The sequence below is a fragment of the Gossypium arboreum genome, chromosome 5 (assembly GCF_025698485.1).
Source record: "Gossypium arboreum isolate Shixiya-1 chromosome 5, ASM2569848v2, whole genome shotgun sequence".
Classification (NCBI taxonomy): Eukaryota; Viridiplantae; Streptophyta; class Magnoliopsida; order Malvales; family Malvaceae; genus Gossypium; species Gossypium arboreum.
Window position 1 is genome coordinate 3,962,684 of NC_069074.1, and position 12,406 is coordinate 3,975,089.

At 36.2% G+C, this 12,406-nt stretch overlaps 3 protein-coding genes across 3 annotated transcripts; 1 reads left to right on the forward strand and 2 right to left on the reverse strand.

Annotated features, from left to right (window-relative positions):
- The first annotated feature begins 202 nt into the window (after nt 1–202).
- Nucleotides 203–4,453, forward strand: LOC108470558 (two-component response regulator ARR12-like). The gene is made up of 6 exons (XM_017771910.2): nt 203–647; nt 1,087–1,239; nt 1,483–1,875; nt 2,184–2,260; nt 2,347–3,501; nt 4,096–4,453. The coding sequence occupies exons 1-6, from the start codon at nt 518–520 to the stop codon at nt 4,165–4,167; spliced, it is 1,980 nt and encodes a 659-aa protein (XP_017627399.1). The 5' UTR covers nt 203–517; the 3' UTR covers nt 4,168–4,453.
- A 45-nt stretch (nt 4,454–4,498) lies between these two features.
- Nucleotides 4,499–6,762, reverse strand: LOC108470559 (brassinosteroid-related acyltransferase 1-like). The gene is made up of 3 exons (XM_017771911.2): nt 6,175–6,762; nt 5,509–5,976; nt 4,499–5,207 (listed from the first exon to the last, which is right to left on the reverse strand). Exons 1-3 carry the CDS (start codon nt 6,622–6,624, stop codon nt 4,710–4,712), a joined length of 1,416 nt encoding a protein of 471 aa, XP_017627400.1. The 5' UTR covers nt 6,625–6,762; the 3' UTR covers nt 4,499–4,709.
- A 3,282-nt stretch (nt 6,763–10,044) lies between these two features.
- On the reverse strand, nt 10,045–11,636 carry LOC108470571 (probable CCR4-associated factor 1 homolog 7). Its single transcript, XM_017771921.2, has 2 exons — nt 11,298–11,636; nt 10,045–11,193 (listed from the first exon to the last, which is right to left on the reverse strand). The coding sequence occupies exon 2, from the start codon at nt 11,083–11,085 to the stop codon at nt 10,261–10,263; it is 825 nt and encodes a 274-aa protein (XP_017627410.1). The 5' UTR covers nt 11,086–11,193; nt 11,298–11,636; the 3' UTR covers nt 10,045–10,260.
- Nucleotides 11,637–12,406: the final 770 nt, after the last annotated feature.

The window sequence follows — 12,406 nt, forward strand, 5'->3', positions numbered from 1 at the left end:
TTGTAAAGGAGAAGTTGGGTTGAATAGATTTTCATGTACTAAACACAAATTTTAAATGAACGTGGAGGGTTTCTTTATAAAAAAATTAATAATAATATTCTTATTCTAATTAAAAATTAGAAAGAGGATATGAAATTAAAACAAAATCAAGAAAATTTCAAAAAATAATTCATGGTAATTGAATTAATTTCAGAGAAAATTCAGCTTTCACAGTTAATTACCATATTTAATTTAGTTTCCATATTATATTCTTTACTCTCACTTTCACATATTTAGAAAGAACAGAGTTTGCCATTTCTTTTTCTAGTATTAAAGGCATTTTCCACATCCTGAGCTTACTAATCACTCCCTATCCTTATCTCTCCTTCTAAATTAACCTGTTAATGACAATCCAAACTTGTTCCCTCACTTTCTCTGTGTCTCGAATTTCCGTGGCTGTTAGTTTCTGGGTTTTGTTCGAAAACCTCGAAACATTGTGTTAATTTTGTCAAATAGAAAGAAATACAAGCAGTAGAAAATGAGAGTAGAGCGAGTAATCAGTGACGAAAATGATTCGTTTCCAGTTGGTATGCGTGTTTTGGCGGTAGATGATGATCCAACTTGCCTTTTACTGCTCGAAACCTTGCTTACTAAGTGCAAGTATAATGGTTCGTTTTTAGTTCATTTGACATAAACCTCACTTTTGTTGGGGTTATTGGTTTTGTGATTTTTTTTTCTGTTGAGTATTTACAGTTATTCTGTTTGTTGGCTTGGTTTCCGTTAAAGTGAAACCTTTGTGACTTAATTCATTGTAAAAATCTAAACAAAGATATCATTTTTCCGGTTCTCTTCGATTTTGTAGATAGCCATTAGACTATGGTTTTTTTTTTTTTTTTAATTTTTAAATGAGGTTCTATTCTTGATTTGGTGACTTCGTGTTATTTAATCTCCCATAACTCGTACATTTGGATACAATTTTGGATTCTGTTTCCACGAATCCTAATTCAATCTTTTTATTTTGCTATTTTTCATTTATTGATTCAGTTGACTGTATGTATGGGTTTTAAATCTTTGAAAGTGTTAGTGTGAAAATTCTGTAATTTGCAGTTACCACCACAAGTCAGGCTATTACAGCATTGAAGATGTTGAGAGAAAACAAGAACAAGTTTGATTTGGTTATCAGCGATGTCCATATGCCCGACATGGATGGTTTTAAGTTGCTTGAGCTTGTGGGACTTGAGATGGACCTGCCTGTCATAAGTAAGCTAGTAATTATACTCTTTGGGCTTCTTTTACATTCTTTATGCATTTTTTATCAAGTGTTTACTATTTGAAACTAAATGCTTATTCATAATTCCAAAATTTGAAGGTTTTGCATAACATATGATCAATTACCTTTTTTTTTTTTTTAACCTTAGCTAATTAAAAGTCCATTATAGTGCTGAACAATTCATGAAGTTGCTAATTAAAATTGGATCTAATGGTATGATAAAATGCCATCAGTGTTGTCTGCAAATGGTGATACCAAGCTTGTGATGAAAGGGATTACTCATGGGGCTTGTGATTATTTGTTGAAACCTGTTCGAATTGAGGAGCTACAAAATATATGGCAACATGTAATCAGGAGAAAGAAATTTGATAGGAAAGACCGGAATGGTTCTGGCAGCCAAGACAAGCCTTATATTGACAGCAGTGAGGCTGCAGGGTTAGGAAATGTTGATCAGAATGGGAAGTTCAACAAGAAGAGGAAGGATCAGAATGAAGATGAAGATGAGGAGCGTGATGAGAATGGACATGATAATGAGGATTTGTCAACCCAAAAGAAACCTCGTGTTGTGTGGTCAGTGGAGTTGCATCGCAAATTTGTTGCAGCAGTTAATCAACTGGGCATTGAGAGTATGTTCTTAACTATTACTATTGTTGTTTGTTGACTCCCATGTTGATCCATCATTTTAAATTTCTAGCAACCATTATTATTATTATGATGATTTGAGATGATATTCTTCATCTGCTTGAATCCCTGAATTCTCACATTCTACTCCTAACATTTATTATTCATGTTTCACTAATCAATGCCAATGCTTGGGTTAAAGATTCCTTTTGGGGAAGATTCAGTTCTAGGTCCTCTGGTTTATTGTTTCATCTCACGGGAATTTACTTATGCATGGAGCTTTTAGTTAACTTCTTATGTGATTGTAATGCAGAGGCTGTACCTAAAAAGATCCTAGAATTGATGGATGTTGAAAATCTTACCAGAGAAAATGTTGCCAGTCATCTCCAGGCACTATTTCTTAACTTAACTGACTTAGTTACTGTGATCCAAAACATATACCAGGAACCTAACTAGTTCCTTTTTTGTGGTTGCAGAAATTTAGGCTTTACCTGAAAAGAATCAGCTGTGTGGCAAACCAGCAAGCCAATATGGCGGCAGCCTTAGGCAGTGTAGATTCTACCCATTTGCGGATGGGAACTATGAATGGACTTGGGAATTTCCATACATTGGCTGGACCTGATCAGATTCACAATGCAGCCTTTAGATCTTTCCAACATAGTGGTGTGCTCAGAAGATTGAACACACCTGCTGGGGTAGGTATCAGTGGACTTCCTTCTTCAGGATTGGTTCAATTAAGTCCGGTTCAAAACTTGGGAAATACCAGTACCAATCAGAGCAAGTTGCAATCTTTTGTAATTCCTGGTAACCATAATGCTAACATTCTACAAGGGATGCCAATGTCATTAGAATTTGATCAACTGCAAAATAACAGGGCAGCTAGCCATGTTGGACAGTTTCCATCTGTTGATAATACAACTGTTTTGCCCGTTTCCTCCATTTCTGGCAGTTTAATAGATGCAGGCTGCTCCAGTAGTCCTCTTCTTGGTGTTACTAGCAACTCCTTGTTGTTAGAGGGAAGCTCGCAGCTGCCTACTTTGCATGCTCGTAATTTGAGAGACAGTGTTTCTGGCTTCCCCAACAGGAGCACCTTGTCCGACTTTACTTCCATAGCTCCTGCTTCCAATCAATTACATGGTTCAAAAGCAGATATACAAGACCAAGTATCCCCAATCAGCTGTAATGCGGGGAAAATAATCAGTAGTGCTCCTCAAGACTGGAATGCCCCAAAGAAAGATGCCCCTTACCAATCAAATGTTCCAAGTTGTTCAATAAACTCTTTACGGGCTGTTAATGGTGATATGGCTTGGTTGGGCCAATGCTTGGATCAGAATAACCCAATTTTCAACAGAAACGTGGGTTTTGATTTTGTTGATCCCTTATCCATCAAGTGTAGTGAAGGTGAAAACTTAGCTATGGAACCATCAGTTATTGAAAAGGAAGGGTATCTTATGGTCCAACCTAGTCGACAGGGAAGTTACATTCCTGATAATGAAGATGAAAACTTTGCAATGGAACCATCGGTCATTGAAAAGGAAGGGTATCTTATAGTCCAACCTAGGCGACAGGGAAGTTATATTCCTGGTAATCTTGGCTCATTGGAAGATCTGGCTAGTGCAATTACGAGACAGGTAAGCATAATCACATCTATTTCCTGTGGTACTTTCTTCTTTAGCTGAAGCTTGAATTATATTTTCATAGTTTTGGCCATCAAATTAGCCTGTATAAAGATACTCAAGGCTATGAACCTCTCCAATTTTACTGAGATGGTATTAGGACTTACTAGCATTCTTGTATCAATGGACATTCATTTTACACTAACATTATACATTGGTGAATAAGTAGAAAAGATCTCTTCTAATGAAATGTTTCTTAAATCGAGAGTTGATCTTTTCCTTAAACTCATCATCAATCCTTCCTGTAATATCTGGATGTTTATTAACGTCTATACTATTAGCTTTATAGTTACTCCAAATGTCTGTCATGGTTTTAACAGTTTCATTTATTCCACCTATCATTTTATTACATGGTTTCCTGATAAATTCTCTCATTTTTTAAATTTAGAAAGAAAGTTCTTGGTCTTCATCTGTTAGCAGTTTTAAGTAAATCTCTTGTTATTTTCTGTTGAATATTGGTCATCAATAACAATATCTGCGTCAAAGATGCATATACGATTTTGACCATTTAAGTATAAAATTGGGGTATTATCTTTGTCTCTGATGCAGGACCATGATAAAGGGAAACCAACAGATGGTGATTTTGGATACAATGATTATTCTCTCAGAACGTGCATTTGAGATTAGAATGTAGACGCACTAACAGCGAAAGAAGTATCTGCATTGCATGCCTTTCTCTTTGATAGTTTTGCTTCATGTAACTGATGACTAATCTATCTGTTATCTTATTTCCTCCTTTTATCAGCCTTGTCGTTTTTCTTTTCTTCATTATTCCTTGCAACTTTTTGCAGTTTTTTTTTTGTGTAGTGTTAGCCCAGTTTTCCTAGCTCAGACAAGTTCCAACTTCTGCAGCAAAGGCCTGTCCAATGTTGTTCAATGAATAAATATTAATTGCTTATTCCCCAAATATGCATATTATGGAAGATTTATAAGGTTTGCTTGTACTTGCAATGCTCATAATTAAAGATTAAAATCGGATTCTTCAATTAGGACCAAATTTGCTAGTTGAAGAAATGAGTGAACTTTATTTCTTAGAAACAACAATAGCATTCGAAATATCATTCTCAGGACATAGTGAAGTAAGTAAGTTATCACCCGTTATGCACTTCCCCTTTTAAACAAAGAAAGATGGTATAAAATTATTGTGGGATAAAAGTAGGAAATTATTGCATATTGGTGAGGAAGTAATGAGAGAAAGCATTGAGGGATTGAGGAAGTAACCCAATCCTCATATCGACGCCTCTGGAATCGATGGGATTCTGCATAAAATAAGCAACTTGTGGAATTGGAGAAAGCAATGGAGATACATAGGCTGCTTCTCCGTGAAAAAAATCAATCTTGTGGAATGGCATCCTAGTCCAATCAGAGACAAGGGTGAGCTGATTCAGTGGAGGGAGAGTGCCCTGAGGCCCATCTAACGCCTGGTTATATGCAATCACATAGTCGTTGCTAATCGAACGCTTGGCTTCTTTTATCTTGTCTACGATATCTTCATGGCTTCCTGCCTCCAGTTCTTCAGCTGTTAAGGCAGCAGAGGCTAATACATAAGCGTTGCCACTGAAGCCTTCTGGCAGTGGGGGCACCGTCTTCTTCCTTATGTCCACAGCAAATTGCAAGCATACCATTGATCCTTTCATCACTCCTAATGCCTTGGTTCTTGCCTGGAGTCCCAAAAACCAAAAAACACTAGTTCATTATTGTATAAGTGCACATTACCTGTGTAAATAGCATATGATCATCTGCATAAAATTGAACCATCAAATTATTGTGCCTACATGATTTAGTTTTTGTTATCAAAACATAAAATTCTTCCTGTGGGTGCGCCCATTCTAGTTTTGTCTCTATAGCCTCATGGAGGATTGAAAATTTTACACTTAATATTATGATGATTTATATAGCATAAAAAACTAGGAAAGACCTATCCTCTGAAAACTGAAATAGGTAGTTAAGAAATTAATTTACCTTCCATACGTGAGCAGCAAGCAGCTCAAAGGATGAACATGAAAAGCTGCCACTCCTGTCACCAAAGACCTTGCTTTTTAAGCTTTCTATCATTGCACCACTGAGGTGGAATGTCTTGAGAACAAGATTAGAGTTCCCCACATCAGGGAGTTTTCCGGATCCAAACATCGTATCTGGACCACAAGTTTGACCACTCATAGCCTGTTTTATCAACTGGTATAGGTGATCTATGGCTACAGCCCTTGTGGCCGAGCTCCCACTTTCAGGCAACTTTGTAATCCCCGGATTTTCCAGTAACAATGCCCCCCTCTCATGCACGGGTTTGTAAAGCTTGGTGCCTTTCTTTTGTTTCAAAATAGCAGAATTAGAAGCCCATGCATGGAGAAAATCATAGGTGGCTGGTCCATCAAACAAAGAGTGGCTCGAACCAATACCGATTGAATAGCCTCCACACCCGAACCTGGTAACCTACATCATTTAACAAGTTGTCCAGTCTGCTAAGTCCTTCAATATAATGCTATAGCTTGATGAATGGAACCTAACTTATCAATGGGGGGAGGAAATAATTAAAATCCGTCGAGGCAGGACATCAGGGAATTTCATCTCAAGATTTTTGTTATCAGTTAAAAAATGGGTCGAAACATGTATATGTATATATAAACTCACCTGAGCAACAACTAATGGCATCTCCGAGAAGTTGCCATGAAAATCAGGCTTGTAAGCCAGATGCTCGAAGAATTCATTGTATTGAGAAAGATCTCCAAGTTCATTGATCTTAGCACTGGTAACTGCCTCCACTAGAACTGCACCATCATTGCTGCACCAAAGGTTAAGTTTACCATCACTCGGGTTCAAGCTCAACCTACCTGCAGCTGGATACCAAATCGAAAGAGTCTCTTCCAACCCAGATTTTAAGCAACTAAAAATTGAATCCAGAGACAGATTCTGGTATGCAGCAGAAGATTTGTAAAAGAAAACCACGTACATTAGCAGTGGACACTGCCTGTCCAAATTAGACAGATGGATCGTTTGTGTTGGATTCAAGGATTTTGGGAGTACGGAAACTGTCTTAGTAACCCGAACAGTTGGATAATTCTCATCATGTTGGGTGGCCATGGATGTTTCTTTTGTTGTTGTGAGAAACAGAAGAGAATGACAATGTACATTTATAAAGAGAAGAGCTTAGATTCCTAGGAGCCAACCTATATCTCTTTATGGATTTATTTTATGTTGTTTTTATGAGATGGGGAATGGTTTGTAGTGCTTGCCTTATATTAAACTAATGCTTTGCATGGTACTGTGTTTGTTCTTTTGTACATATAAACGCCGACTGTATTATCTGGCTCGCACTCCCAAGGGATTGATGCTGACCTATTATACCTATTATATATATATACACTCCGAACTCTTGTAAAAACATCAAATGATGGGCCCTGAATGTCTATAAGATGAACCCTTTGATACTAGCTAGAATGTAATGAGTAAATTAGGGTTTCTTGGGTTATCATTTTCATTAAACACAAGTATTTAAAAAGACGAAGAAAAGAACAGGTAAGTTAATACATATATGTATGTTGTGTTTTGGAATTGTTAACTGTTATCACCATTAATGTGTAATCATAAGTGAATGATTGAGATCAAATAACCGATTAACCATTTTACGCATGAAGAAGAGCGTGGAAAGCAAAAGGCAGCACGAAATCCCTACATTTCAATGAGCTTTTGTTCGGTAGCATAGTTAAATAATAACGAGATTCTATACACACTTGGACAATAATATATATACCAGTAAAATCAAAGTTAAAAAGAAAAGTAGAGCAGTTGATTGGAGAGAAAGAAAGGTAGTAGATGGAAAAACAGGTTGGCATGTCATGAGAGGTGTGGGGGTGTTGCTGTTGTAAGAAATAAGAATAGCAAATATATATCAAATGAAGCATGCGTATATATGAACCCCTGACTTGTGTCTGTTTGTCTCCACTTTCCCAGCACTTTGCCTCATTTCCAGCTTTCTTTATTTTCTCCCCCCATCCACCCTTTTCATGATTTCTTTCCGCTATAATCTCTGTCACTGTGGATTCAGTCTTAAAATGGAATTAAATATTTCTTGCTTCCAGCTTAAATAGATATGTTGTCTACAAATGACCAGTGCTTTACTGAAACTAGAATACGAGTGAAACATCGTGCTTTCTACTGTATTGGTTATGATGGACTTTCAATTTAAGTTAATAATTAAGACTTCTTTGAACTAAAACAGATACATGTACACTCTTCTACTCTTATATATATATTAATTAATGTATCATTTGTACTAAACTTTAGGCCGCATACTATATATTTTATGTTCATTGGTTTGCTTCAAAGTTTAATTGATGAACTAAAGATTTGTTGAAAGTTCAAACATGTAAAAGGGCAAATAGTATTAACTTATTAGCACTGCTTTAAGCAACAGAAACCTCACTTTTGTTTCCTTGGCACCTAATTTTTATTAGGTTAAACTTGTCACTAAATTTCATTTTTAGGATTTTACAAATTCCGCATTACCCTTCGGATTTCTTTGCAATATATATATATATATATATATATATATATAATATCTTTAAAAAATAAATGATGACCAAAATAAAAAATTTATTAAATTTGGGCGACTAAAATGAAAGTACAATAACATTGAACTAACAGGGTGACCAAAATGAAAACTTAATAAAGTTAAGTAGCTAAAATGAAAACAGCTGTTAACTGTAATACCTAATTTACAAAATTTTTATGTTCGTACTGAAAATGAAAACTTATCAAAGTTGAATGATCAAATATGTAGTTTACCCTTTTTAGTAAAGTTAATTTGCTTTCTTCTTCGAAGATATGCAGAAGTGGCCAACATGCGATCTTCTCAATTATAGGATTTAGATTGATTGAAGTTAGATTTTTCAATCTTTAGAGGCAAAAATTAAAAAAGTACATACCAGAAAACCTGGGATTGTGTTTGATTGTGTTTTATTATATGAATCTTGTATTGTAATCCTAACAGATTAATTAAGTGACAGATGACCAAACGAGGATGCTTCAGTTGTGTGTTGTTCGTATTTCAATTGTCTGATTCGTTTTAAATTTTTATTTTTATCCCCCCCCCCAAAAAAAAATGAACATTTAGATTTGATTTAGAACTGATTAATGCCTGCAAAAAAATCCTTTGAATATTACGCCATCAACAGTTACTTCCGATTTCACTGTGCTTTGCCGCAATCTGTGGATTACATGGCGATTTACTTCTCTGTTCTTTTTGTATCCAGGCCCGAATCTTAATCCACGATTTAGATGCCATCTTAAAGGAGGATCCGACCCTGTTAAATCCATGTCAATTTCTTATACAGTAGCAGCTTTTTGCGGCTCAGATTGGTGAGTCCTCCATCTTAATTTCGTCTGTGATTCCGTCTGTGGAGAGTAGAGGCTGCTCTGAAATACGAGGACAGGGCTCTGCGGGTGGATGAATCCAAGATGTGTCCCCACAAACTTACTTCCGTAAGTACATGGGAAAACCAAGAATTCTGTTAATTAAATACCCGACTCCTGATCTCTCTTGCTATAATTCTCCATTTCCACTTGATCTTATATGTCCAAGACCCTTCAAAGAGAATGATGTTACCTTATTGTAATGCTGAGACAATTATAATCGATCTGCATCATCGCTGCAAAATTTTCTTCTGATGCTGCATAATGATAATTTTAGTCATCCCTCATCAGCAAAAGCAAAATAGGGAAAGAGAAGTGACCACACAACCATTCACCACTACTCTTTAACCAACACAAATAAAGCACGTAAATTCGATTATGAACTATATCCAGTCTATAGATCATTATCCAGTTGTCTTTTCAAGGAAACAACCTATGGTTAAAAGGAGGAAAATTTGCTTTCTCCCTGTGATGGATTTAATTCGTCTTGTATATGAGAATGACGTGTGATAAATAATGAACAAGAAATAATCACCCTAAAAGTTTATGCTGGAAGGAACTGCAGCTTACCGATTATATCTAGTAGAAGGGATCCCTATAGACATTTCATTTGACATATCTGCAACCTTGTCTCCCTTCTCTTGTTCTCATCCTAAGACCAAAATCAAGGATGAGAGCAAATAGTTAAGTAGGGAACCATTTGCAAGCAGCATCTAATTTGAATGTTCATACAACAGCTAACAACCAGACAAAGCATTGGACAATATGCTTGTTTTTCATAGATTTAACATAGAAACAGGGAGTTAATGCCACAACAATACGATAGCATAGGAGTATGCAACTTTTACGTATTCTAGTTCTTAAAAATCAAGAGTTGAAATCCTTTTCAAGATTGCTCAAAGAACCCCGTCACTCATAGCTATAGAGAGATGACAAACAGGTTTGTTATGCCCACACTAAAACAGATAATATAGTTTTTCGAAAGGATCCCCAAAACAGAATTTCTCTTTTCCAAAGACTAAGCACAAATTAACACAAACGAGGAAATAGATGAAGAGGATATCTGAAGTGAGATGCCAATGGTTCAAATTATTATTGAAACACTAACTGCATAATTTATACATGACTTTCAACTAGAACTAGAATAGAAAACCAGTTAAGGTTTCAGTTACAATGCAAGCAAAGGAGATAAGCTCACAACTAAATTAACAATCATTTTTGCCAATGTATACAATGAAAATTATAAAGTCTCACACTCAAGTAGTCTACATTCATCAACCTTTTCCCAATTATTATTTTTTCTTTCTAATTAGTAGTCTGTCCACTTTCGACCCCTAGGCCATACAGTACACCTGCATACTTCTCAGTGGAGCCATTGAAAAAGTTATCTCTCAACTTCCTAAACGTGCACGATGTGAGCAAACTATCCGAGCCAGCTTGATGACACACACCAACTCTTTCCACTTCCAACAACTCAGCAAGCTTGTTCAAACCACCATGCAGGCTATTGCAAAACTTCATCATATGCTTGATATCGTACAACATGGGAAAATACATATTGATCAAATCAAAGAATCGCGCTTGATTATCGGGCAAACTCCTGCAAGTCAATAGCTTTAGCAAATACCCAAAGTCATATCCACTATGAAAAGTTACCCAATGCACACCATCATTCAGCACAATCCCGGAAGACATCAGAAGCTCGCCGAACCGCTTCACGTCAATACCCTTCTCATTGTTCTTCTTAAAATCAATCCCGCACTGGCGCAACAACTCAATAGAATCACTAGCAAAGATATCTTCGCTTATGTTGAACTCGCAGAAATTGAATTGCCAAATGCAAGAGCTGTCAGTTCCACAAGAGGGAAGGTTGCCATTCTCATCCGAGAAAGTGAGCCCTAATTGGATCAACTTCAACATATCCACGTTATCTTTCAAAGTTTGGTAGTTATAATCACTGATATTCTTGAAAGAACCAACAGGACGTAGAACTACACCCGGGAACTCAGTATCCATAGCTACGTAATTATAGGTATCAACAATTTCACGGATCAAAGCAAACTCTTCTTCTAGATTATCGTTCCAAACTTCTCGAATATGAACTGAATCACCTTTGGGCAAAATCGACATTTCCAGTAGACCAAATAAAAGACAAGCACATCCAAATTCGAAACCCTTAAAAATTGAATCTCCGAGTTGAGTTCCGGAAACGGTCGCGTTTAGATGCTGGAAGCAGATCTGAAAACAAGGAAAAAAGAAACAGATTTTGAACTTTAACCCATGGGTGTCGGTAACAAACCCTAGAACCCAAAAAGAAAGCGAGGAAGGAAATGAGATCTAACCTTGAAATTATGAAATCGGGCCTTGGAAGTAACAGATCTAGAGGTTGTGAACACGGTGAGTCGAGAAATTTCGGTCAACGAGTAAAGGGAAATGAGGAAAACGCGGACGAGGCTTAGAGCCCTTTTACGACTTGGGTGTCATCTTAAAGGCAAGGAAGGAAGGACAGAGATGTACAAAGGGAAAGGGATGAACAAGGTCGAAAACGACGACGTTGTAACTTGAAACTCATTAATACGACGTCGTTCTGAGGTTGGCTTTTTCAGTCTTAAAAAACCTGCTAAAATAGGAAATATTTTATTCCCGCATGATTGATGATGAGAGAGAACATTGTATTTGTAGTGATATTTATATATTGGAGTTAGGACTGTACTAGAAAATAGCATAGCATATATCCTACCACGTCAGTGTCCAAACAAACATTTTTATTTTGTAACAGATTTCTTTTATAATGAATTGACTCCCTAAATATTCCTTTTTTTTTACATTTCGTCTTTGTCAGTGCTGTTAAAAAGAATATTTTTGTAAACAAATAAGTTTGCATTTTTTTTTTAATCTTAAAGCCAATCAATATTACATGTGCAGGATTTACCGTTATTGGTATCGTGAATAACGTGTGGTTTTAGAGATTGACAAGTCAAAAATGTGTTCCAATTCCCTTTACAAGAGCCCCCATTGTTAGTAAGCTGAGTGGACTGGACCAGATGTTTAGGTGATTGGTTAATGGTGGAATTAAGGTGACGTGTATGGGGCTCAATTATTTTATCAAATACTGCTTTCATTTCTATTTCCGCCTCAATTCGGCTGAAATTCATTGCATGTTCGGACCATCCTATTCACTTGCGTCTCTTTCTATTAAACAGTTTAAAGGAGTTATGCATTATTGATGTGCATTATTAAAGCCATAAAATACATGGAATTATTTATTCCATTTCTATTTCTATTTTTATATTTCCTGGCCAATTAGCAAATCTGTTCTAATTCTTATTTATACGTAAATTAGTTGGACAAAAAAAAACTATAGAAATCAAAAATTGGTATTAGTGTGAATATTTGAGTCAAATCTGAGTAAAAAATTTTGAATTAATCAAGCTGGTAAATTCTATTTTTT